Source organism: Mesoplodon bidens (assembly GCF_964165515.1).
Source record: "Mesoplodon bidens genome assembly, chromosome: 19".
Lineage (NCBI taxonomy): Eukaryota > Metazoa > Chordata > Mammalia > Artiodactyla > Ziphiidae > Mesoplodon > Mesoplodon bidens.
Genome location: NC_138179.1, coordinates 17,677,429 through 17,703,075, shown reverse-complemented (window position 1 = coordinate 17,703,075; position 25,647 = coordinate 17,677,429). Strand labels below are relative to the sequence as shown.

At 55.7% G+C, this 25,647-nt stretch overlaps 1 protein-coding gene across 2 annotated transcripts in view; it reads left to right on the top strand.

Annotated features, from left to right (window-relative positions):
* The window catches only part of SMG6 (SMG6 nonsense mediated mRNA decay factor), a 230,381-nt gene extending 205,362 nt beyond the window's left edge, over positions 1–25,019 (top strand). For both annotated transcript variants that reach the window (XM_081218995.1, XM_081218996.1), the window contains exons 14-19: positions 2,789–2,965; positions 6,687–6,833; positions 16,167–16,320; positions 19,386–19,597; positions 19,911–19,992; positions 23,263–25,019. In XM_081218995.1, the coding sequence (XP_081075121.1) occupies positions 2,789–2,965; positions 6,687–6,833; positions 16,167–16,320; positions 19,386–19,597; positions 19,911–19,992; positions 23,263–23,393 (903 nt within the window). In that variant the 3' untranslated portion in view covers positions 23,394–25,019. The remainder of the gene's footprint in view (positions 1–2,788; positions 2,966–6,686; positions 6,834–16,166; positions 16,321–19,385; positions 19,598–19,910; positions 19,993–23,262) is intronic.
* The last annotated feature ends 628 nt before the right edge of the window (positions 25,020–25,647 follow it).

The window sequence follows — 25,647 nt, the reverse complement described above, 5'->3', positions numbered from 1 at the left end:
TCCCCGCATCTCCTCAGTAGCTCAAACCCCATTCCTCACTCCACTGTGCACTTTGAAACCTAAGGAGACCATACAACGTCGGCTATCCTCCTTGCTAGTTGGATTGCAAAGGCGAGGACACTCTTCCAAGAGGCTGGGTGACTTTTCTCTCCAAACATGTAGAATTCTTTTCTACACCCCACTCAGAGACCCCGCTGGATCAAAGCCCTTTTGAGAATCATCCAGGAGTCCCTTTGCCCTCAGGGAAGAACTGATGGCCATAGCGGACAAAATCCCCCGGAAATCAGGTTCCTTCCTTCCAGAGTGAAAACTAAAATAGGGGGCAGGGGCCCGGGGAGGGAGGTGGCACTCCTTTTTGTTTTGGTGTCCACGTGAATAACAGCTCCCCCAGATCCTCTGAGGATGTGCCGCAGGCAGGTTCAGGATGTCTGCATCCCTGGGTCCTGCTGTGCCCTGGAAATCCCCGTCTCCAGGAGACCCACGTCCACACATGTGGCCTTTCTCCCCCTTGGCCAGAAATCACACTTTCTTCCTGAGCCACTCAGCATGCCATGCAGCCCATGCCCTAACAGCAGGAATTCTGCCCGCCTGTCAGCACACACACCCATGGGCACACTCGTCTCCTGGGCAGATTTCTGCAGCACACTCAGCAGGAGTGTCAGCGTACCTCTCACCATCCAGGTGGTGCCAGGGACCACTGTGAGGTTTTCCTGTGTCCTCCTCTCACCCCTCAACCCCCACCTCCTCTCCGTTCAGTGACAGCAGGAAAGTCCTGGACCCATTACATAATTCTCCATAGTGCAAGCAGTAACTGGGGCATAAGGTCGGAGGTCACAGTGGGGTCAGGTGGCTGACACACACTGTAACGACAAGGTGGTTAAAATTAGACCACTGAGAGGAAACTGGCAGTCTTGTGGAAATGCAGAAGTTTCCTCTGCAAGTGAGAGGCTGGGGATGCAGGGAGGCCACTGTGCGTGCTGCCTGCCAGGCTATTACTCATTTCAGCTCTGTTCTTTAATGCCTTTTAGCCCCTGCTTCTGTATTTCTAGCCTTCCTCATCACATGTTTGAATACACGCGATGGAACCCATGGTTACCTGCCCTGGCCCAGCAAGTGCTTCTTTCCTCCTTTTAAGCACAGCGCTGGGCAGGCACCCCAAGCTCAAGACAGCTGTCCTTTCCTAAGCCTTTGCTGGGTAGCTGAGCACCTTTTGGCTTAGCCTCTCAGGTGGTCGAGGTACTTAGCCTGCGATTCAGGCCTCAGTTTTTATCAAGGCCATTGGTGGGGCAAGGGCGGGGGGGATCCACTCCGAGGTTGGGAGAGGTGGAAGAGGACGGAGTCACGGGGCGCAGGGTTGACAGTTGTGTGCTGCACATTCCCTGGCCAGCCGGCTGCCAGAGGGGAGCTCACTTCCACGTCTCCTGGAGGACTTGGGTCGCAGCGGCCTCATCTGCCCGCTCTGGTGCCCAGCCGAGCTTCCCTGTGCCTGTCAGCCCTTACTGCAAACCTCCCGGGTGCCCTGCTTGTCCTTAGCGGCCCCTGCCAGGGGAGTATGAGATGTAGTCTCTGCCACCAGTGGAGTTATCATCCAGGCGAGGGCGGTAACAGATGCACCTGTGAAACAAAGAGCACGCAATCAAAGACAGTCTCCAAGTTAGTTACTTTACTGTGTGCTACAGCCAGGGAAGTCCCTGTCACGTGACAGGATGGGAAGCATGGGGTTTGGGGGTGGGGGGACAGGGGCTAGAGTCAGTGATGATGGAGGGGCTGCCACCCTGTGACATATCTGGCCACCGAAGTGTTACCCTATGGGAACGGCCTTCACCACTTGTGAGCTCCAGATCAAATGGGCCCCTTCTCCCTTGGTGAGCGCCCTCCCAGAAGGGACGGGAGGACCCCAGAGACCAGGGACGAAGAGTAGGGCATGAGGAGGTGCAAAGCAGGTGGGTTTGCAGGTCTCGCAGGAGAAGGACCCCAGACAGGGTGACTATGGAAACTTTCTCTGAGCCACTTACAAATTTGATGATTGCTCAAGATACTGAATTTCATTTCAGCTAAATCAGCCCCAGCTTCTCTGACAGCACTGGCTTATGTGCTGACGTGGCCACATGGGAGCAGGATGGCCTAAACCCCTGGAGGAGCAGGGCTTGGTGAACCCCCACACACACACACACACCTGCTTTGCCTGTCTCCCTTCTCCTGATAATAATTTCCTGCCAGACCCCAGTCTCTTCAGTGTAAGAAGCTCTTAGGTGGGGCAGGAACCTGTCATGGGAAACCCAAAATGACCTGAGTGAAATGAAACAGCCAAGAAAGCCCTCATCATTCATTTCACACTCGGGCTGAAAGTTCTCCTCTTGGGAGTCTGGCAAGAGGGGAGCTGGGGGAAGAATGGAGAGCAGCAGTGAGGGTACCAGAGAGCTATGTTCCGTGACAGCCAATATTTTACATGCCACCCTTCCTTCTATCAGCTAGATACCAAACTTGGAAGACTTAATTTATTCTTTTTTCAGATCAGGACTTGATCACAAGAAAGGCGAAACCCCGGAGGACACCTGTCATGGGTCCTGGGGTTCTCTGCTCCCCCAGAGGTGACCTCGGGGGAGACGGTGCTGTCTTCCTTCAGAGGGTCTTGGCCCTCCTCACCTCACACGCACGCACTCCCGCTCACTCTCTCCGCCTTCCCTGCCCAGTGGACACATTTCTCGTGTGCCCCTCAGCCAACAAACAAAGTCTCTCATCTTCCCTTTCAGAAAATGCTGTTTTTCTTCTCCCTCTCGCCCTGTAGGTTATTGCAGCCGACTGCAAAAGGGTCACAGTGCTGAAGTATTTTCTGGAAGCCCTTTGTGGACAAGAAGAGCCTCTGCTGGCATTCAAGGGTGGAAAATATGTGTCAGTGGCACCCGTCCCAGACACCATGGGAAAGGAAATGGGAAGCCAAGAGGGAAAACAACTGGAAGATGAGGTACAATGCGGGAAGAGCCCGCTGTGGCCGAAGGAAGGCTCCCCCATCCCCCCAGCGCTGCTCTGCCCGGGCTTCGGCCTCTCCCCCTGGTTATTTATAACCACACAGAGTGGTGGCGATGTTGGCGTGACCAGCCAGCTTCTCACGAGTGCACTCTGCTGGTGCCCCTTCCTGCCAGTCCCACCCCGGTGCCCCCATCTCGCTCTGCTACGAGTTCCAGATGCTTCTTTTTAATGTTGCAGTGGAGGAGAAGGGAGGGAAAGAAAGAGTTTAATAATGTGCAGCTCTGGAGGCTTAGGAAAGGGAGTTGGGGGGGGTGTTAGGGTTCAGGCCGAGGATCAAGTTTATGGATGTGTGGAGCTCAGTGCAGCACAGGCCTGAACTGCAGCCTCCAGCACACGTACAGGAAGAGCTGACATTGCTGGCCCCGTGTGGAAAATCACCCCCTCCCTGGCCTACCCTCCCTCCGTTGCTCCCTCCCACCCTCCCTCCTGCACATCCTGATGTGATTAAGGAATTCTCCTCTTGTTTGTTTGCCCTTGGTTGTTCCTGTAGCCCTTGCTTCACTCCAGACTGTGTGTGTGTGTGTGTGTGCATGTGCGTGTGTGCGCGCTCATGCCAGCCTGAGTGCCCACCCCTGCCAAACCCCGCTGACATTTGCCTTGCCGTACATGTATGTATCTTTCTGGGGGTGATCGTTACTGTGGTTCTGTGCACAGTGGGTTTGTGTGTCAGTGTAAGTGGAACACTGTTGCCAGCTTCCCCGCTGTCTGTGGGTTCTGAGTAAATGTGAGTGTGGACGGTGCCGGTGCCTGTGTGCGTTTACTGTGCTCACTGTTGCTGCCAGCTGCCCTGCTGTGTGTCTGGGTGTGGGTATCTGGGTGTGTGTGCACACAGAGCTCGCTTTGCCTGCTGGTGGACTCTTTCCTTCTTTTTGCCCCACGGTATTATAGACAGAGGGGACTTAGGTGGGAAAGAACATGGGACTCAAGGAAGGGACGCAAGCGGCTGTAGCCAGAGGCCAGGTCACCCGTAGGCCAACACAGTCATTTGGCCTGCAGCGGTCTCAAGCGCCTGGTGGAGCAGGGTGGAGTGTGGGGATGAAATCAGCAGCAGGCCAGGGAAGCCAGATGTCAGCTGGAAGCTGTCGTTGGTGATCTGAAGCAGTGATAGAGTGGCCACCTTTGGTTCAGAGTCTTCAGAGCAGCAAAATCTTGGACGGACTTCATTAGAATAGCTGGAGAACCCCACCCCACCCCTGATGACACAGGATAGAGGTGGTTCCAGGGGTAAAGCTGAGCCCATGATTCCAGACTCTCCAGATGAAACCTGGGCAGGGAGTAACGGGAAAGAATGAGCTGTCAATATGGGAGGAGACAGTGGGGTTGCTAAGGCCATTGAGGTGTCCAGGCTTCAGGCAGGACGGCGCAGTGCCACCCAAGCCCTGGGCACCGTGCAGGGAAGCGTGGGTGGGGCAGCGCCCTGATCAGCTCTCTCACCCGCGCTTCGAGGCTGAGGCGGGCGGTAGAAGGTGAGCAAGCTGGCTCTCCAGGGTTGCTGCAAGAGATGTCCCCTGGCCCAAGGAGCCTGCAGGGCCAAATCCAGGGAAGCAGGCGGTGCCCAGAGGGAGGGGCTCCTCCACTCTCACAAGGAACAGACCAGCTCTCGGTCCCAGATCTTGGCTGCGCCACGCTCTCTCCCTCCTTCTTAGGCTTATTGACCAGACAAAGGTTGTGACCCATGCCATGCTGCCCACTTCTTCCTTTTCCCACGAGCCTCCTGGGTTCCGTTATGCTAGTGGCCCCTGGGAAACCCTGCTCACCCTGGTCTGTGTAATTTCACAACCCTGCACTTCCTCGTTTGCTATGAGAGCTGAGCCAACCTCAGACAAGCCTCGCTGACCCTCTTTTGACCTCAGTCAGGCTCAGTCCAAGCCCCATGATAACCCCGTGTATCCCTGGTCAGAGCAGGCAGGGGCAGTGTCCCCCACAGACCAGCCAGGGACCCTACTCCACTCACTCTGGTCCAGGTTAACCCCACGAGCAGGAAGTAAATGTGCAGAGAGAGTCTTCCTCCTTCCCACGGCCTGGGCCTCTCTGGAAGTGGGCCCTGTGACACTAGAGCCTGCGCGTTGTCCGATGAGTGCTGACTGTGGACAGCATCCCAGACCCCGGAGACCTCTTAGGATAGTGGCAGTTCTGGCGCCATCCCGAGATCTCATGTCTTCTAACTGCAAGACTGAGTCCCTTGAGCTGATTGGGAGAGGAGAGGGGAGCTGTTTCTTCAGACATCATTCTTCATGAGCAGAACAGAATCCATTTCCTTAAGGATGCTCCCAGAACACCTGTCTTCCCACCTCTAGATTCTACTCCTAAGACAGAGCATCACCGGCTCACACACTCTTGCTAAACCACTTTCCGCAGAGAGTCCTTCAGAATATCCTTGAGGTGGACAGTTAGAGGAGAGAGAGTCTGTCTGGAGCAGGATCCGTGTGAGTCCGTGGGAGGCCTGGCAAAGGGCTGGGTCTGGGCTTACCATCTAGACCCAGGACCGCACCTGTGCTGCTTGGTCTTTGTGGCAGGAGCACAGACTTGGGAATCAGACTCACTAAGGTTTGAATCCCTACTCTGCCACTTCCTAGCGTCGTGACCTTGAGCACATTGTTTACCTCTCTAGACCTCAGTTTGTTCATTTATCAAATAGGGATGATGATAGCATCTGTGTACAGGCTATTGTATTACATGAGTTAATGCATGAAAAATGCTTAGCCTGGTACCTGGTCTCGTAATAAGCACCCAGTGAATGGTAGCCGTTATTGTCATAATCAGTGGCATTATTATCATCCAGTTATCATTCAGACCCAGGAATCTTCTCCTACTAAGTCAACCCCTATTACCCGTGCTAACCCTGTCCCTCAAAGGAAGCTCTCTTGGGCAGCTGCATGTTCTCTACTGACCAAGGCCAAAAGTGAGAGAGTGAGAAATGGAGCCTGGGACCACCCGGGGAGTAGTGGCTTCTAAGAGCTGAGGCTGCAAGCAGGGAGGTGCCATCCCTGGGGAAGGCTCCACCAGCCTGGCAGGAGACTCCTTAAGCTAGCCAGCCATCTCCCAGTCTGTGCAGGCCCCCAGAGGGCAGCTGAGCAAGGTCATGGCATGTGAATTCCTATCATGGGGCCCCCAGCCCCCGCACCGCCAGGCTGTGGTCTTAAAAAGAAACCAGGGCAAGGTCTGCTGAACTACAGCATCTGCTCCCTGATGCTGCCTGGGACAAGGGAGCTTCCATGGCTAACTCCCAGCTGTTGGCCAGAATGATTCCTATCCGATTGCTAGCATGAACTAGACTTATATTGGGTGGTTTAACTTTATCTGTTGTTTTCCCCTTTGGTGAATTTCAAAATGAAAATGGGCCCAAAGTTTGACATTTTGAGTGTGTGCAAAGAAGGAAGGGCTGTGAAGGGCATGGAAGTAGATAGGGTGTGGATCTGTGAGTGTGTAAGAGGAGGGCCCTGGAGCGCAAAGGGGAGCAGTTGCCGGGGGAGAAGGATGACAGCTTCCCTCGACCTGCCTCTGCCTGAGCTGGGGCAAGCACACACCCTGGGGCCCTGTGTGTGGAATGGTCCAGATAGGCCTGGATTGGGACGCAGGCGGGACGGAAGGGTGGGTCTGGTCTGTGCTGTGGGCTCACAGTCTCCTCTCTCCCCTGGCCTGCACCACCGGCAAAGGAAGAGGACGTGGTGATTGAAGACTTTGAGGAAGATTCGGAGGCTGAAGGCAGCGGGGGCGAGGATGACATCAGAGAGCTTCGGGCCAAGAAGCTGGCTCTGGCCAGGAAGATAGCGGAGCAGCAGCGTCGCCAAGAGAAGATCCAGGTGGGGCCTGCCTGGGGAGGGTGGTTCCCATGTGGCTGGTGGTCTGTGTAGGGCATGAGGGAGATGGGAGTAGGGATGAGCAGGACCCTCTCACTCAGGAAGTCTTGCAGCGTCCGCACTGGTTCCACCACCTGTTTTCCTCCTCTGCCACTAAATTCTGGTTTGGTGCCTGGAGTCTCCCTCCTCCGGAGCTGCAAGCAGGGCCAGGTTCTTCTCAGAATCTGCTGAAAACTTCTCCCCCAGTGATGATCTATGAACACACACCACACATACGCAACCTTTCACACAGTTTCAGGGGTTTCAGAGTTCCCCTGAACGTTGTCCAGACACTCTCGGAAAAGCCGTGGATTCTCTGTTGAGAACACCTATTCTCAGGGGGAGACGGTGTCATGGCCACAGTCTGCTTGTCTGGATTCCCACCGTAATGGCCGAGCCCCTCTGGACAGCACACTCTAAACCCCAGGGAGAAGCTACTCGATCGCCACGTAAGGATTCCTGCCCCATCAGCCCTCTTGTGGACCCGTACCTTCACTTCCAACAGGCTTTTCCTTATGGCTCTCCCAGGTCTGACTCTTGCACTGTAAGCTCACTTCTTCTCATCTAGGGCGCGGGGCAGACGGGGAAGAGCCGGCCATGCTCCCTGCTTTCAGACTAACTGCATACGTGGGGAAGCGTCAGTCGTCTTTAGGAATGTCTCTTTTCAGCCCTCTCTTCAGCCACCTCTGGCCTTTGGCATGGAGCGTAGTGCGTGTGGTCAGGCCGACCTGATCAGGCTGGGCTCCGCCACTTACTAGCCTTGTGACTTTGGGCACATTGTTTAACTTCTCCCAACCTGCTTCCTCATCTGCAGAGTGAAACTGGTGACGGCACCTGCCGCCTGGACTGGCTGTGAGGCCCACAGGAGCCAGTGCACGTAAAGCAGCCAGCACAGTGCACGGCACACCGTGGTCTGATAGCTGGCTGACCGCTCATCAGACAGAGCCCTGCCCGGGAAAGGGGAATGGATACCAGTTGGGACCCGTGGTCCTTCAGACGTGTTCATATGAGTCTCCCAGTTGGAATTGAGCCTGTGCCAGCATCACTGCCGTTGTGGTGTGGCTGCCTCCTCCACCCTCACGCCGTCCGTGTGAACCTCCGTCGTGGCCCTCGAAGCTTCGTCTGCAAGCTGTCTCTCTTCTTGTCCGGGAGCTCTTTCCTTCCTCACCATCAGTCTTCCCTAAAGTCCTATCCATACTGCCACCTCCACCTCTTGACTCTCAGCCCAGCAGTTACAGAGGCGATTGCATCAGAGGTCCCCCAAGTACCTGTGTCGGGTCTTCATCACACTTGACTTCCCTGTAGCTTTGGACCCCAAAGCCGCCTCTCTCCAGCCTCACTTCCGCACACGGGGACCTTCGTCTCCTCTCTGTCTGGTGACCACACCACCCTCCTGGGCTTCCTCACCACCATCCTTTACTTGGTCTCCTCCTCCCTTTCTCTTACTTCTTAGTCTCAGCACATGGAGTTGGCCCTCAGCAGGTATTTTCATTCCGTGAGTTCATAGATGGTAGTAGCGAGAGCAGCATCTTAAGTTCCTCACTGGCTGTTAACCCCTCGTGCCTGATTTCTTATCAGATCCTATCTGTTCACTCATTTATCCCCCCCCCCCTTCTCCATCCCCATTGCCACTACTGCTGTTCTGGTCCAGGTACTGACTGGATTGTAGCCAGCAACCCTGCATTGCACAAGTCCAGGGGGTCCCCCTTCCCCTGTAGTCTGTGAATGCAGCTCCTGGAGTTGTGTGGTACACGGTCCGCATGCCAGGCTCCCTGCCTGCAACTCATCTTAACGTGGTTTCATCGTTCTCTCCCCAAAAGAGCCACTCCCCTGCTCAGGAATCATCAGTGCCTTTGCTTGGCTAATAAAGTCGGGTTCCTTACTATGGCATCTAGGGCTTTCTCGTCTGTTCCCAGTCTGTTTTCCCAACCTCTTCTCCCGTCCCCTATGAGCCCTCACGAGCTATATGACATTGGGCAAATCATTTAACTTCCCTGAGCCTGTTTCCTCATCTGTCAGATGAAAGTGGTAACAGCAACTCCCTCAGAAAGACAGTGCACGCAAAGTGCCTGTCCAGACACTCCAGCCCTCCTGCCTGGACAACACTAACCCTCCTTTCTACCCACTGTCCCCAGACAGCTCTGCCCTTTCCTACTCTCACGTCTTTGTTCCTGCTGTTCGCTCAAGCCCGAGTACTCTTTTTCTGCTCCACATTTCCTGTTACCTGTTGAAATTCTATTCTTCCTTCAGTCCCCAGATGAAACCCTATCTCCCCAGTGAAGCCTTCCCGGATTCCCCCCAGGAGGAATTCATCTCTCTGCTCAGTGTTCCTGTGGCACTGATTTATACCTCATTTGTGAAACGTATATCACGTCTCAAATTACACTTATTTCTGGACTTGTTCCCCCCGCCGTACTGTGAACTCCTTGGAATCAGGGACCGTGTCTTCCGCTCAATTTAGTAAATGGTGGTGAGCACCTACCAGGCTGGTGGTGAGGGGACACGGGAGCGAACCAAGAAAGTCCCGTCCCAGAGTGTCCACTGGCGTGGAGAAGTCAGTGATTTGAAGTGTGAGCGAGCCTTGTGACCAAAGGGAAGTGCAAGATGCTGTGGGAGCGTGCACCAAGGGGACATGGCCTTGTCTCAGGCAGTGTGTTCAGCCCGGCCTCTCCAGTGACAGGCGGTACCTGACAGAGTCCTTGTATGAGACTTGACTTCCGGAGCCCGCAGCTGCTCCTGCCCCGGAAGCTGGTTCTCCCTGTCAGCTCCCTTGGAGCAGGCTGCTCAGGCCAGGCATCGATGGCCTGCTGCGGGCCGTCCGGGCTGGGGTTGCTGTGGCCCCTTTAAGAACAGGCCCCACGTGCACCGCTGCTGGCGGCCCTGCCTCCTGTCAGCCTTCTTCCTCCAGCCTCACAGCCACAGGAGGATTTCTCAGCAGAGGAGAAATTCCCCCCTTCCCTTCTCCCCACCCCCTGTTTAATGCCCGGGGCCCTTCACTTCCATAATTCTTCATTTTCCAGCCTTGAACGTAAGCCAGACACATCTGTCTGGCCATATGCGTGAACCCTGGAGTCTGTGCCGAGGTGGCTGTAAAACAGGGCCGGTGAAGGCCCTTCTGGGAGAGCACACACATGTGTGTGCCCTCGGGCCATTGGCTCCCTGCCCAGAACCACGGGGCTGCAGTGCTCCAAACCCATGTTAACCTCTTCTTATTTTCCCTCTTTTTGTTTAATTTAAGGGGGGAAAATCCCAAGGAAAAGGTATAAATTGTCCTGGGAGTGGGGGAGAGGCTCCTAGCTGGAGAGGCCATTATTGTTGGCAGGTACCTGGGTCACACTAATACAATAAGGAAGAGAGGAGCATCGGGTGAATTAAGATCGGAGAGATGGGCTGTAAATTACTGTGCTCCGAACTCCATCGGTCTCCAGGGGTGTTAACCGAGAGGTGTAAGGCACGTCCCCAGCTCCCAGCGCCTTTTACAGATGCAGCAAAACAGGAACCACACATGTTTGGGGAAGGGGATGTGAAGGTGGGGTTGAAAAAAATCCTCCCGGCCCCCATGCTGGCTGTAAAGTCCAAATGAGATCTGGGGCCGTAGCCACACCCCCACTTCCCCGCTCCCACCGAGACCCCCGGGCCTAAGCTCATCTGTGGGATGGGGGAGGTGAGGCCTGGCCTCCCTCCGCAGCCTGTCCCTCCCTGCTTCCGGTGTTGCACAGAGGCTGGTGAGTGGGGCCGACTGGAGGTCAGAAAAGGGGTGTGGGCAGCTCTCAGGACCTGTGCAGCTGGAGCCTCGGCGCCCAGGCAGGCCTCGGATGCTGGGGGCCAAGTCCGCCCACCCAGGGCTTCGAGGCCGCACTCTCCGGCTCAGCCCAGGCTTTGCCTGTTGCCTGAGACAGCTCTTCATCTTGTGCTGGTTGAGCCCACCTTGCTGCTTTCCTCCCGAGTTCTTTCCGTTCCCCTTGCCATTCTTGAGAGGCGTCCAGAGACCAGGGCAGGGTACATGCTTTGCCTGGGATACTGGTCAGGAGTGTTTCTTTCCCAACCAGGCCCTCAGGGCAAAGCAGTCACTGACCGTCCTCCTCCCGGCTTGAGGCGTGGCCTCTTGGCACCTCACCCTGGCCCTGGCCCTGTGAATCCCCACCTCCTCTCTGCCTCCACGAGGCTTTGCTGTGATTTGTGCTGCTGTCGGGCGGGGTCAGGTTTCCTGAGCAGTTGCAAACATCCCACCTGAAACATAACAGGCTCTTCCTCTGGCCACGGCTATTGTTTCCCTCGGCATTATGGCCACAGTCTTGCTCTGTAGCCAGCAATGACATGTGTTCTGAAAATAGCTTCACTCCCCTATCCCCTTCCCGCCCACCCACCCTCCTGAAGATGCAGTCACTCCTTTGTGGTAGCCCCAGGAGTTTCACTCTAAATATAGCTGCAGCCCATTCATATTGCCACCCAGCTGGGGGGGGGGGCGCTGTGGAACAATGGGGCATGCAGAGAGCCCCCCACACCTGTATGGAATCTAGCGGAAGGCAGACACTCAGCCCTGGCTCCTAGCTGTCGGAGACAGGGTGGGAGCCAGCGCACTACCAGGCCAGGGGCACGTTCACGCCAGGGCAGGAAAGCACATCAGCCTGTGGGGCCAGGCGGCCACCCTCCCCACTCCAGCACATTCCAGAGCTTGCTCCAGCCATTCTCACCTCCCTGGTTCCAGCAGCATCCACGGGGTCCTGTCCTCCTGCAGAAATGGTCAGGCTTTTGGCTGGAATACCCTTAGGCTGCTGCTTGTAGCAAGCTCAGTGGTGTCATGCTTAGGCCTGCCATTCCCTGTCTATCTAGAAAGGGCAGTAAGAAGTAGCAAGCAAATCGTCATAATTATAACCTTGAAAAAGATAGCAAGTATGTGTTAAGCTTTGTGGTATTGACTTTGGATATCCAGAGAAGGGATCCTAAGCAGAAACTTTCCCATGAGCAACCCACCCCAAATGAAGATGCTAACAGAAACCAGTGACTCTGCCTGCTTTCTATAGCAAATGCAGAATCTGCCCTTTGGTTTTTGCAGCTCAAGAAGGAATGCCTGGGACTTCCCCGGTGGTCCGGTGATCCAGTGGTCCATGCTTCCACTGCAGGGGGCACGGGTTTGATCCCTGGTCAGGGAACTAAGATCCCGCATGCCGCGCAGTGCGGCCAAAAAGAAAAAAAAAAAAAGGGAATGCCTGTCTGCACTGCTGGTGGTTATCTCACCAGCTATTCCTATTAATATTTCATTTCCATTTTTCCATCTTTTGTTTTTTAAAAATACCTCTACATAGTTAAAGAAAAAAGGGGAAAAAACCCAAAACACCAAGAGTGCCACGAGTTTTACAGTAGAAATCAGCAGTGCACTGCCTCGCCCCTCCCCAGCTCCGGTTCTGCTCCCTAGTGGTGTCCCCAGACAGTCACCCACCCTGGATGTATAAAAGATGAGAAATGGAGTCGGGCAGAAAGAAAGGAAACTGAAATCTGTTAAGTTACTAGTACACGTATCAGGCATTTAGCTAGATACTTGCATATACAAGATGAGGGTGGAAATATGCTATGTTACCAGACTTCTCATTTCTGGTGAAGACATTGCTCCGGCCAAAGAGGCTCAGGTATAAATGATTCCATCACCCTGTAGAGGGAAGGAAGCAGCTACACTCCCTTTGGAGCCCTACACAGAAGGACGACCTAAGAAGGTCTTCTCTTGATCTGGCTCTGCTTTGCGATCTGAGTTCTTCAAGTTCCACAACTGCCGTGTGAGCTAACTGCATGACCTTTGTCATTCTCAGTGTCTCAATTTCCAAAAGGGTCAAGCATCCCCCAATCATTCCCACCATCTAGAAGAAGGAACTTAACCTGTGAAAGAGCCCTTCCCGGGGACCCAAGCCTGTTAGCTTCCTCGTCAGATGTTACTGTGGACTGTCTCTTTCCCAGTTCCCCACCACCTTGCTCAAGGATGCCTCCGTCCTTCAGAGAAAGTTGGTTACTTAGCGCCTTCCAGAAACAGAATTAAGTTCTTTTCTTCTTCACACTTTGTGACTTTATGGTCCGTATTGCCACTGGTCTGATTCAACATGTCCTTGCTTTCCTAGGATTCCCAGCTCACTGTCCAAGGACCACTGTGGCCCAGCCTTAGCTGCAGTGAGAAGGGTTCCTATGGAACTCTCCTTCCGGGTCAGCACATTTGACTCCAGGCCAGGGCCAGTCCGTCTGAATCACAGCATTCCAGTTGCGCCCCCCTCACCCCCACCAGAGGCTTCTGCAGCTTTTTGCTCATACAAACAAAAATAAATCTCACTACCGGCCTCTGAACTCCACAGCAGCATGCTTCCCCCTTCTCCCCAAGCATCCCATGGCTGTGAGTGGGGACTTGGCGCTCTCCCCACCGACATCACTTTTTCACTCCCTGCGCATCCTGTGTCCTTCTCTCACCGTGCGACCCAGAGATCAGAATGGGACGTGACGGCCGGCACAGGCGCCGTGCACAGCTGCCAGGAATCTGACGGGTAAAATCTGGAAAAGTTGGGAGGGCAAATGCTAAACACACACAAACACACACACACACACACACACACAGCGCCACTCAGAGAGGGCCGGAAACACCGACACCCACAGACGAGGGGCTGCGGATTCCCAATCCTTCCTTGTCTGCCATTCTTTCAAGGGGACTGGGCCAGTCTCCTGACCCAGGTATGACCCCCCAGAGTCCCACTGGTACCCCAAGAGAAGGGGGAACAGCTTCAGTGAATCTCCTGAGACTCCAGGAGGGCATGTGGGGAACAGGAAGCAGTTGTGCAGTGACTCACTGGGCAGAGCCAGGTTAAGGGAAGTTGTCTGCGGGTGTCCCTGGGACCGGATGGTGGCAGCACAGCTCTGGCCACCCTCATCAGCTTGATCCCGCCCACCCCTGGGGAACCAACAAGGCTGCCACCTCCCAAAAAGGCTGTGGCCTCTGTTCACCTTTCTGGCCCTGAGCCAGATCTCAGAGAACTCAGACCGCTAGTGCTTCCCTGGACCTTGCACCTAGATTTTTCTTCCATCCTGTCATCAAAACACCCAGGCAGGCTCAGCCCCCCGCCTCCCTCGGCCATCTGGCCTAAAGGCCCTCCTGCCCATGGCCAGCATTTACGGAAGGGTGGTCTGAGGTCTTAGGAGCTCATTGTTCCCACAGGGTAAAAGGGGCAGCCAATGCCACGTCCTTAGAGTCAGCCTTAGGGCCAGAGGATCATTTATGGAGGCAGGAAAACTAAGATGTGAAAGGGGTCTGAGCGGAACGGTGGCAGAGATGCTGTGCTCAGGCCCAGCCGGCATCAGGGTGCGTCCTGCCCCTTCTCACTGAGAAAGACAGAGGTTTAGGGGCCTATAATGCCAAGAGAAACGTTCCAGGCAGTGGAAAGGCTGGACAGAGAACGCTGAGACCTGGGGAAATAAGCAGCAGGAGTGCTGATGCTCCCTCTGTGAGGAGAGAGACGGGAGAGCTCACTAAGCCTGAGTGGGGACCGCTTCCTGTTCTCACAAAATGCCCGCGCCGTCCCACGTGTTATATATCGATTATATCTCAATAAAAAAATAGGGTTTTTTTTAATGCCCAAGTTGAGTTCGGTAGAATGTGTGTCACCCTCTAGTTGGCAGCCCCATGGGGAGGGCCAGTGACCCACCTCCCCTGGGAAGGTGGCCTGCAGCAGAGGTGCTTTTCCCTTCATGAGGTGAGAGCCGTAAGACTTCAGCAGGCAAGCCCTTCAGCTGCGTTTCTCAGGCCTGCCAGCGTCCTGTGCCTTCCACCCGCTGTGGTGGCAGTGGCAGCAATGACTTACTCATAGGGAGAGGTCCCCAGCAGGTCACAGAGGAGCCACCCCCAGCATTCAGAGGCATGCCCTTTCAGTTTTACTGTCACTGCCAGTGAAACCTGATCACCTTTTTCACTGACTGTTAGTGGCCAGGGCCCAGCCTGTGGGCCCCATCTCAGTTGGCACGCACACCTCCTCCCCTGCTCCATGCTTGTGTCTCTGTCCCTGCAAGTTGGTGTGTGGCAGGAGGCCATGGGAGGGCAGGACAGGGCTGGGACCTGCTCGCCAGGCCCCTACCGGGTTTGCTTCAGTGCCCTCTGGCTCTGCACACAGGGAGCACACTGTCTGGGCAGATGCCCGCACATCAGCCTGCTTCTTGGCCATGGTCCCCAGAAGAGGAAGCAGCACAGTAGTGACCATGTTCTGTAGTGACAGGTGTACCCAGAGCCAGTCTCAAAGAGCTGCCGCCACACAAGGCCCTGGCGGACTTGAGAAGATTGGGCTTTTACGGATGAGCATGGAGCTTCCCTGGAAGACGTGAACATCTGTAAGACTAACAGGCGCTAGGCCGTGTGCCTTCCGAGGTGTGGTGCCCAGACCACTGGTGCCACATGAGGGGTTTTTTCAATATGCATAGAAGACATTCTGACTCTTTATTGCGGAAATGCCGCTTGCGCTGGTAAACATATTCCTAGGCTCTCAGACTCCTGATACCACAGATATTATTTGCTAAGCCACAAAAACGAGCTGACGTAAAGTCAATTTAAAGAAAAACATCAAGTAAACAAGAGTACAGGTTGTACGGAATCGTGGCAAAGGAGTGCAGGTAGAGCACAGAAGACTACTGTTTAGGGATCACCATGCTGGTGGGGGAAGATGGTGACGATTCTCATCAGTCTGGATGGTGGTCTTTGCACATCTGTGAGTTGGGTCCTAAACCATCCCACCATGTGGGCTCCCGCCGATGTGGGACACTTCGGTGTTAATTGTTAGTTGTCAGCATCACTCTTTTTGTATAGACTTTGAGTTTATTCTTTTTCTTTCCTGTTTTTAAGTACACAGTGAAGTAAATTGAAATAAATTCTGTTTGGGATATACATATACGTAAAAGTGTCTGGGTTGAGAAGTACCCCCTGTATATGCTGCCTAGATAACGAATGTGAAGCCACTTCCATATCCAAGGAACCTAACTCTCCCTTGCTGATTTTTAGCCCAAGGTCTTACTTTCAGAGACCCGTTATTTTTAATAACCATCGAGGTCCCTTCTCAGTCCTATGCGAGGGTTTTAGTCATGCCTGTTTCCCCAAGCCATTTGGTCTACACTGATTTTTATTGCAGTGCCTTGCCCAGCCCTCGGGCCTGTCCCGACAGGGACTGGCTGTTTCTCTGGGTGGGGAAGGGGCAGGATGCTGACACACCGTGGACTCAGGGCCCCGGCTCGCCCACCCCTTGCCTACTCACTCACTGGCTCACTCACCGTTCTGTGTCCCTGTAGGCTGTCCTGGAGGACCAGAGTCATCTGAGGCAGATGGAGCTCGAGATCAGACCCTTGTTCCTCGTACCAGACACCAACGGCTTCATTGACCACCTGGCCAGTCTGGCACAGCTGCTGGAGAGCAGGAAGTACATCCTGGTGGTGCCCCTCATCGGTGAGTCAGGCCAGAGCAGCCCTGCATGTGCGCAGTAACCCCTTCTACACACATGCCCCGCAGCCTGGGGGCCAGGCAGGCGGAACCCTGCTGTGTGTGTAAGACAGGATTTGCAGGGAAGTAGGGAATGTGTGGGGCAAGGAAAATTGTTTAATAATCAAAGCAGTTCAAATTATTATGGCTGATCCATGGCTTAAACTGCTTGAGCAAATGGACTCCTGTGTCCCAGCAACCAGAGGCTGCATGAGCCCAGCCCTTGTTTTTATCCTTATAAAGCTTGCAGTAAAACAGCAAAGCTGGTTCCCGTTATTGGTAAACACTCAGCCCTGGCAGATAGCGGCAGTGCTGCTGGGTGGTCTGGCAGGGAGGCTGGGAGGGTTTTGAAGTGCTTAGATGCCTTTGGTCTGATTGTCTTGTAGCTTTTCATGATTGTTCTGTTGGTTCGAGGTAACATTCTTCTGGCCAATGTCACCCTAAGGCCAGGCTGATGGAAACCCTCCAGAGCAAGCCCTTGGCTCACGCGTGTGGATTCCTGCCACTTGGGCTCTTACCACTGTCTGGTCATTGGTGCTGGTACAGGGTCAGCATCTCAGGACCCAGCTAGCTTGCTTCCACCCTCAGGCCAAAGGAGCCCAGCTGGGCTATCTCCAGAGGGCTGTCTGAGGCACCTCTGGTTCTGGGAGCCCTGTGGTGGGTCAGCTTCAGGATGGGCTTTGTGTTCTGGGCTCCGGGCTGCTGTCTGATATAACAGCTAATATCACTGATAGCTATCCTGTGGAGGGAGAGTATCTGGGAGATGGCTGGCAAGCCCAGGCTTTTTAATGTCCCCTTCTCACCAGCCACTTGGAGCAAGTTGAGGGGCCCTGTCCTCTGGAAAATCTGCCAGACTGGCAGTCTGCCTGCCAAGCCACCTCTGACATTCATGCCAAGATGTTCCGCTGGGCCTTCCCTCCCAGTCCCTAGTGTCTTAGTGCCAGATGAGAGTGGAAACAAAGGGCAGGAAACATCCGCCCCTGCAGAGGCTATAGAACCCTGGGGGGTTGTGGGAAACACGTTAGCACCACCTGAGAATGTTGGCACTGAAGCAGCCCTCGTCCCGCCTCCACCCTCCCTGTCTTCCTTCCCCCTCCCCATGTGGCCTGGCCAGAGCCTCTTCAACCCAGGCCCTTAGACCCAAGGGAAGGGTTTCTGTTCTTCAGAAGTAGAGCAGCTTGTCTGCCCCAGGTAGAGCCAGACTAGCGAGTTGTTGCAGCTTCCCCTCTACCCTCACCAGGGCCCGGGGTGGGGCAACTTTCAGGATAGCGTGTCCCTGTGCTCTCCTACCCAGGGGATTTTCAGGGATAAGAAAGTGAATTGGTCACTTTTTGCTAGATGGTCCGGAAGTGGTGTAACTGAGAGGTTGCTGGTGTCTCAGGAGCCCCCTAAGTCTTGGTAGGAGCCTCAGACACCATCCCAGGCCGGCAGAGCCCTCAGTCACCAGCACCGATTGTGCCCCTACTGTGTGCTCAGTCTTCTTGTTCCCGAGGGAGCCAGTGAAAGGCAGAGCTGCAGCCCTTGGCCTTGAAGAGCTTATGGTTCAGTGGGGGAAGCCAGATTCAGTGGGGAGGGAGCAAATATATGAGAAAACTCAGAGGAGAATATAGATAGAGAATAACTGGTCAACCCCCAGGGGCACTGGGAAATGCCAACTCTGTCAGGGCATCCAGGCCAGCCTTTCTGAAGCGTCCTCAGCTGGGCAGGGCCTTGACTCTCAGGGGCTGTAGAGGGGGCTCCTGTTCAGTGAGGCGCCGCAGGGGAGTCCTGCCCTGTGTGCAGAGCACGAAGGGTTAAGCCGGCAGCCTTCTCTGCTTGTTTCTTGTGCTCTTTAACCTGCTCCCTGCTCCTTAGGTCTGACCCCAGCTTCGAGAAGCCCCGCCTGGTGCAGAAGCACAAACAAGCTTCCCCTTTGAAGCCTGTTTAGTTTGGAAGCAGGAAAGCAGATTTTGGGATAGAATACCAGTTTTTCATGTTTGATGTTCTGTTTGCTGTACCATACACCCATCCACCACTACTCCGCAACCTCAACCATACATTGGGTGGACAGTGCAGCCTCAGGTTGCTGAAGGCGTGGCGTGTGTGCGCGCGCGCGTGTGTGTGTGTGTGTGTGTGTGGACACTGCAGCCTCAGGTTGCTGAAGGCATGGGGTGTCTGTGTGTCTGTGTGTCTGTGTGTCTGTGTGTGTGTATTCCCACATGGGCCCTTTCCAGAAAGTGTCTCTGAATACCCAGACGGTGAGTGCCAGGCTCACCATGGAACAGCATGCTCACGCCGATTCCCCGAGCCATGAATCACTGCACTGAGGAGAGGCCTCAGACCCCAAACTCTCCCGGAGCCCCCAAGGAGTGCATATTTCCCACTTGACCTCAGGCTTTTGGCTGGAATTTTGGAAAGAATCTTCACCAGAAAATGAAGCTGTGTCCCAGACACATAGGCAGGCAGGCAGACACACACACACACACACACACACACACACACGTGCACTATCAGAGGAGGTAGATGTGCCAGGGGTTTAGGGGAATAGCAGGGTCCTTGTGAGTGAGGCTGTGATCCCCACTTGCCACCTTGTGACCTCCCTGCGCTCTGGCAGGGGTGGGCATGGAACTGGGCCCCCCTTGGACTGCCGTGGTGGGGGCCCAGGCGGATGAGGGAGAGTGCCTCTTTCCTCTAGCCGCTACATACCCTCGCCTCTCCTGAGGGACCCTCTCGATTTGATTCTATAACTGAGGAATGCGATAGAGAGGCCAGGTTTCTTCCCCTGAATACAGCAGCTCCAGAAACTCCCTGTAAGTTCCTCCCAGGAGGAGGGTGGGGCCCAGGGGAAGAGGCAGAAAGAAGATAGAACACTGTGGAAAGTCTGGGGCATTTCTTGCCCCCCAAGATCCCCTAGTTTCACTGGAAGACTCCTGTGGGACAGGATGGCTTCTGTGGTCTGGGGAGGGGCTGGCTGGGAAAGCGAGGCCTCGGGCGAAGACAGACGTGATTGCTGATTGCTGAGGCTGATTCCTTGCGGGACTGTGTCTCATCAGTGATCAATGAGCTGGACGGCCTGGCCAAGGGGCAGGAGACAGACCACCGGGCTGGGGGCTATGCCCGTGTGGTGCAGGAAAAGGCCCGGAAGTCCATTGAGTTCCTCGAGCAGCGATTCGAGAGTCGGGACTCTTGCCTGCGGGCCCTGACCAGCCGTGGCAATGAACTCGAATCCATCGCCTTCCGCAGTGAGGACATCACTGGCCAGCTGGTGAGACCCAGGGCAAAAAGGGAGCACCTATAGCCAGCCTTCAGAACAGGGTCTCCGGGAGGGAGGGGCTAGAGGAAGGCCAGTTGTCCTGAGCAGCCGAGGGGACGGCCACCATCGAGGCCCAGGAGGGGGAGTTCCTTGTCCCCTAGACCACTCTTGGCACAGTTGGACCTGGCCAAGCAGGACCAGGGCATGTCTGGGAGGGACCCTGGGAAGTGACCTTCCCCGGGACCCCAGAGGCAGAGCATACCTGTGCCCCCTATGCGTGGCGCCCCCCCCCCCACCCGGTGGCACGTACCCTGTCTTCCTCCAGGGCAACAACGATGACCTGATCCTCTCCTGCTGCCTCCACTACTGCAAAGACAAAGCTAAGGACTTCATGCCCACCAGCAAAGGTACAGCTCTGCGTCTGCCTCGGGACCATCCCTTCCCCTCCCTACCTTGTCCTGCCCTCCTTGGCCCTAGGGAAGGGTCCCTCCACTGACTCTGGCCTGGGAAGTTTAAGGAATCAGGGTTCAGGCCTGATAAAAGCCTGAGGCCAGCCCAGTTTCCTCCCCTCCTGGAAGTCAGACCTCCCTGTCACAACTCCCCCACCCTCAGGTGAACCCTCGGCCAACTAGGGATGGGCCTAGCCCAGGAAGCTGGGCTCTAGACTGAACTTTCCCACTGTGCATGCGTCCATTTCCTTTCTTGGGTCCTCGGTGAGTTCTCTGACAGCAAGAATGTCTTTATGATTCAGTGTAGCTTATTCTGGGCATGGTCTCCTGAGCCCAGCCCTCTGCCGCTCTGAGGACAGTCCCTGGTGGTCCCCAGGGCCTACCTCCCTGTTCTTGGCCATGTTCATCCTCTCAATTCATCCGTGAATGTTTACCGTGTATGGGGGGTGGGGGGGAGGAGTGCTTCCCCACCTAGTGGTGGGCCTTTCCTTCCTGTCTCTCTGGTTGTGTGACACAGCCCTTTGGAGGCAGGTGAGAGCTTGTGGACTGAGCCCTCAGCCCAGTTTTCAAAACCCTTTTGGTGAGCAGAATCCCATCTGGGAACCAGGGGTTCTCTTCCAGGTGCTTTAGCACCTCACCCTCAACCCAGAACCATCTCTCCTCTGACGCAGCCCCTCAGCCCCTCAGAGTCAGTGAGGCTCAGGTGTTTTCTGCTCCCGGCACCCAGGACTCTGACATTTCTTCTTTTGGAAGGATTTCCTAGGATTTCCTATCTCGGTGTCATCAGCAGAGCTGATAATTCTCACCATGTAGTCTGTGTCTGTGTGTATGTAGCCTCTTGTCATTTTCTCTTAGTTGTCACCCATCTCTTGTCTCTGCTTACTTTCCTGGCCTTGGCTTCTAGGCTGGCCTGGGGATTGTCTTCTCTCCAGCCCTCCTCCCACCCACTTCAGTTCAGCCCCTCACTGCTGCCCAAGTCTCTGTACCTGAGGCTGGTAATGAGCCCACAGCTGCTGTTCTCCAGAGGGGTCCTGCCACGTGGCTTGCACGTCCTGTCCCTTAGGGCCAGATCCAGAGCATTCAAGTGGTAAAAAGGAGTCCTAGCTGAGCCCAACAGAGGAGGTTGGGCTCTGCTCCCAGGCAGCTTCCTAGAGGGGCACCTTCTGAGGGAGAGGTAGGCAGGAGTGCAGAAGGCCTTGTTGGGAAGTACGGTTCAGATGCTGCTGTGGCCCCACCCAGCCTCAGAGCTGTTTCTTTCTTAGCAGAGACACATTTTGGCTTTGGCCCTAGTCTCCCCCCCCCGCCCCCCCGCTTCACCCCAAACAGCCTACAGGAACCCATTGCCATCCTGGGGACCGCCCCTATCAGAATTACATCAGCAACGGCTGGTGTAATCAAACCCCATTTGTCAGTGTGAATTCTTAGCAGATTAACTTGTCAGATTCACAGAGAAACCATCACCAAATGTTTATGTGTAAACGATGTTGAATTTTAAAATCATGTGGATTATGGCGGATGGGGCCTGACAAGATGACAGTCTCTGGTTTCTAACAAAGTGAAGTTACCAGTGTCAAAACAGAGGATGTTTATTGTTAAAAATGTCTCAAAGTATCCACAGAAACCCCTGCAGACCCCTGCCAGCAATGCCGGGCCTTGGTTGGCTGACCTAAGGCCTGGGACTCGCCTGGTCTGAGTCCCAGGGCAGGACCAGTGGGGCTGTGGACAGACTTGGGCAGCCGCTGGGAGCCCCACATGGCACTGCACGTCCCCCCCGCCCCACCGCACACACCCCGAGGGGCCAGGCCCAAGCAGCCGAGCAGTCTCAGAGCATCTCCTCTCCCCATGGCTGCCTTCCTCTCCCTCTCTGTCCGCCACAGCTGCTCACCTCCCACCACACCCTCGTTCCGCCTCTCCCCTTCTCTCACCGCCATCAACCCCACGAGCCTCTCCCTCCCTCTTCCCCCCAGACTCCTCCCAAGGCTGACAGCCAGTTCTCAGCCTCCCTGCCTGGAGCTGGCAAGCCTGAAACTGCTCAGGTCGGCAGGGATGTTTGCAGTCCCCCAGCCCCGCCAGCCCTCACAGTCAGCAAGCCCCGCAGGACATTTCCTGTGCCTCACTGTCTGCCGGGCCTCCGTCAGCAAACACCCAGCCTGGGACCGAGGAGTGGACCTGCCACCCAAGGGGCCTTAGCAGGGGTGGGGATGTCACTTGTGTGAGTGCTTGGCCCCAGCTTAAATTCTCCCCACTACATTATTAAAAGTTTAGGGAATTAGGGGGAAAGAAGTGGGGGAAGATATCCTGCTTAAAAAGTCATCTAAAAAGAACGAAGGCTATCCGTTTGTGCGTCCGTTTGTGCTGATATAGAAAGAACTTTAAAATCTTTAAAATTTGAATGAAGTAGGTACGGTGAGTATGATTGTAATGTTATAGAAAAAAAGCTTATATAACATATATACACTTGTAAACGTGCATAAAGAAATCTGGAGACATACACAGCTCTACCCTGGGAAACAAGACAGAGAGACATGAGGGAGAGAACAGGGAGAATGATGCGACTTCACCTTTCCTTCTTCTGTACCTAGAGGTTTTTACCGTACACACGGATCACGTTTATTTAATAGAGGGAATCTTTTGGCTCTGACCTCAGGGCCACCTTGGCTGGGCTCTGCCGGGACCCTTGCCCCCCCCCTCCTCAGAGCTCCCTGAGCTAACCCCTCTCCTCACTTCCCGGGAGCCCTGGATACATTTTGTATTCCATCTTGAGTTTTCTACCTCTGAATACCTAAAGCGTGGATCTGCTGGCCTTGGGGGGGATGGGGGGTGGGCGGAGAAGATGTGCAGAAGAGAGGAATGTTTTGGGTCCAGGACTAGCCGTGCAGTCAGAAGGAATAGGAGGGCCGGCTCTGCGCTCTCAGCTGAGTCCTGAGAAGAGGGGTTTGCGGAGGCTGGCGGGTCGGGCAGCTCTCAGGGCACGAGGCAGCACAGCCCTATGCTGGAGGCGGGGGTCCAGAGCAGAAGGCCAGCCCTGGCCCCTCATGGCCCTCCCTAAGCCGGTAGGGGAGGGGCGCCCTCGGCTGATAGTCCGCACGAGGGAAAGGACCTGTGGAAGGGCCAAGATAGGGCTGGCCTTGAGCCCCCAGGACTGCTTTCCCCTCCGGAAGAGGAGAGGCAGCCAGTGCCCCTGCCTCCTGCCCTCAGTGAAGTCCCTCTGCTCTCTCGTGCCAACAGAGGAGCCGATCCGGCTACTGCGGGAGGTGGTGCTGTTGACGGATGACCGGAACCTGCGTGTGAAGGCGCTGACCAGGAATGTGCCTGTGCGGGACATCCCGGCCTTCCTCACGTGGGCCCAGGTGGGCTGAGAGGGCCACAGCGGGGCCCACCCCCATGGAACCATTCCCGAGAGGCCACCAGGCGCCCAGAGTAGCACAGGAGATGCCCGCGTGCCTGAGCCACCAGTCCATCCAGACAGTAAACCACCCTCTTCCCCCCCACGCCGTGGCCGCGCTGTGGGGGCAGCTGCTCCGCACAGAGCCCCTCCCAAGGGCCGGGCGGAAGCCGCTGGGACCCTCCTGGGCTGCCGGGATTTAGCAGGGAGGTGGCTGGCTGCAGTGACAGCAGGTGGGCGAGCCAGACAGACCGCCGGTGCTCAGCCTTTCTCCCTCCCCGTGTCCGGTTCAAGGGCTGGGGGAAGGCCTCTTAGCCCAGGGACTCAGCCACTTTCTCAGCTGGAGATGGGGCAGGGGGTTAGAGTTTCCATCAGATGCAGGTGAGATCACGGGTCCCTTTAATCTTCAGAGCCCCTGTCCTGAAAGCGTCCAAGAGGCTTTGGTCACGCCGTGAAGAGAGTGCTCAGGGCATCTCTCTCCCCCTGAGGCCTGGATTCCCCTATGGACCCCACTTGGGTTCTGAACAGCAGCCCTAGGCCCCACACACACACACACCCATCCCGCTGCTCTTCCCGCCCTTACCAATCTGGGTCCACTGTACTGGGCCACTTGTTTTCCCCTCGGTTGGTCATGGGTCTGTAGGGAAGGGACATCTGCTCTCAGGCCCATGCTTCCTGGGTGGCCTTTGCCTGCTCCATCTCCCTCCATTGGCCTGCCTTTTGCTCTAGTTCCCACTTGACAAAATTTCCTCAGACTCTTCTCAATTCCCCCTCCCCCTCCCTCTCCCCCTTCTGAATCATCCCCCTCACCCTCCTTCTCTTTCTAGTTGATTCCTGTCACCTTCCTGGCCCCTCATTTCCTTGCCACGGAGGTTCTCACTCTGAATCCTTCTCCCGCGGTACCTGTGGCAGGAACCTAAGAAAGCTTTCCTGCCGCTGACCACCTTTCCCAGGCCCCTCTGCTCTGGGATACTTCCAGGCTCCTCCAGCCCAGCCTGAGGGAGGGTAGGGTGGGCCAGTGCCTGGGAGCAGCATTGCCTAGCCTGAAGTTTGCACCCTGTTTCTAGCTTTGCCCTAGAAGAACTTGACCCAGGGGCCCTTAGGCCTTGGAGTTTTTTGTTGCCTCTTTAGCTGGCACCTGTGTTCAAAGCTTCACTCAGGAGGCTTCCTACTGGGAAAGCGTTCTCCCAACCCAGGGACAGGGAGGGAGGGGGACTTAGGGGAAGACAGGGTTTGGAGGCGGAGCCAGGAGTAAGTTTTGATGGGACCAGTGGGGGGATCCCCCAGAGCCCCCCATCTGACTATACAGCCTGCCCAGAGGACGGGAGCAAGGCAGTGCCCTCCCGGAGGCCCGAGATTATGCCAGAAGGAGGGGGAATTGTACAGGAGAGCCACGGCCGACGATTTGGGGCGGTGAGTCCCCCAGGGCCTCAGAAGACTGGGCTTTTTGGGGGTATAGGGTCCCTGGCCTCTCCTCTGAGATCCTTTCCCCTGGATGAAGGCTGACGACTGGGTGGGTGGGACCCAGACCCTGTCTCTCCTTTCTGTCCCGTTTGCAGCACTGGATTTGTTCCCTTAATAAATTTTTAGTTATGAAACACACCTGAGCTCTTGCTGATCTGTCTCTGGGACCGGGGAGGGAAGGTCCAAGCCACCGCACCTATATGAGGGCGCTGCTTCTGGCCCCTGCACCCACCCCGGTGCGGCCCACCCAGCTCCTTGTGCAGGGCGAACAGAGCCGCTGGGTCCAGGGTCCTTGGTTACTGCTTTATTGCTGTTTGGTTCGAGTATAGAAAATGGAAGCGGCTCTGGAAGAGCCTGTGTACAAGGTAGGAAATATACAAACGAGGAGGAGGGAGCTAAAGAGACCACGTTCCAGCCCAGCCTGGGCTCGGGGTTGGGGGGGCCGCCCAGGGCGCATGCAATAAATATGGTCCGGGGCCCCAGGGAAGGGAGGGGGGGACCACCGCGGGAGTGGGAGACCGGGTAGGCCAGGGCTGTCTCAGCCCTCTGACTCCAGAGGGAGGGAAAGGTTAGCCCTGGGGCTAGTGCCACTTGTGCAAAATGAGGAACTTCACATTATCAGTCCCGGGGCGGGCGGGGGCGGGGGCGGGGGGCCCTCCGGCCGGCTCAGTCCCCTCCCCGCTCCCCAACTCTGCCCGACGCTCCGACCCCAGCGGGGAGATTCACAGTGAGAATGGGTGTGGTCGCAAGGGCCGGAGGTAGGG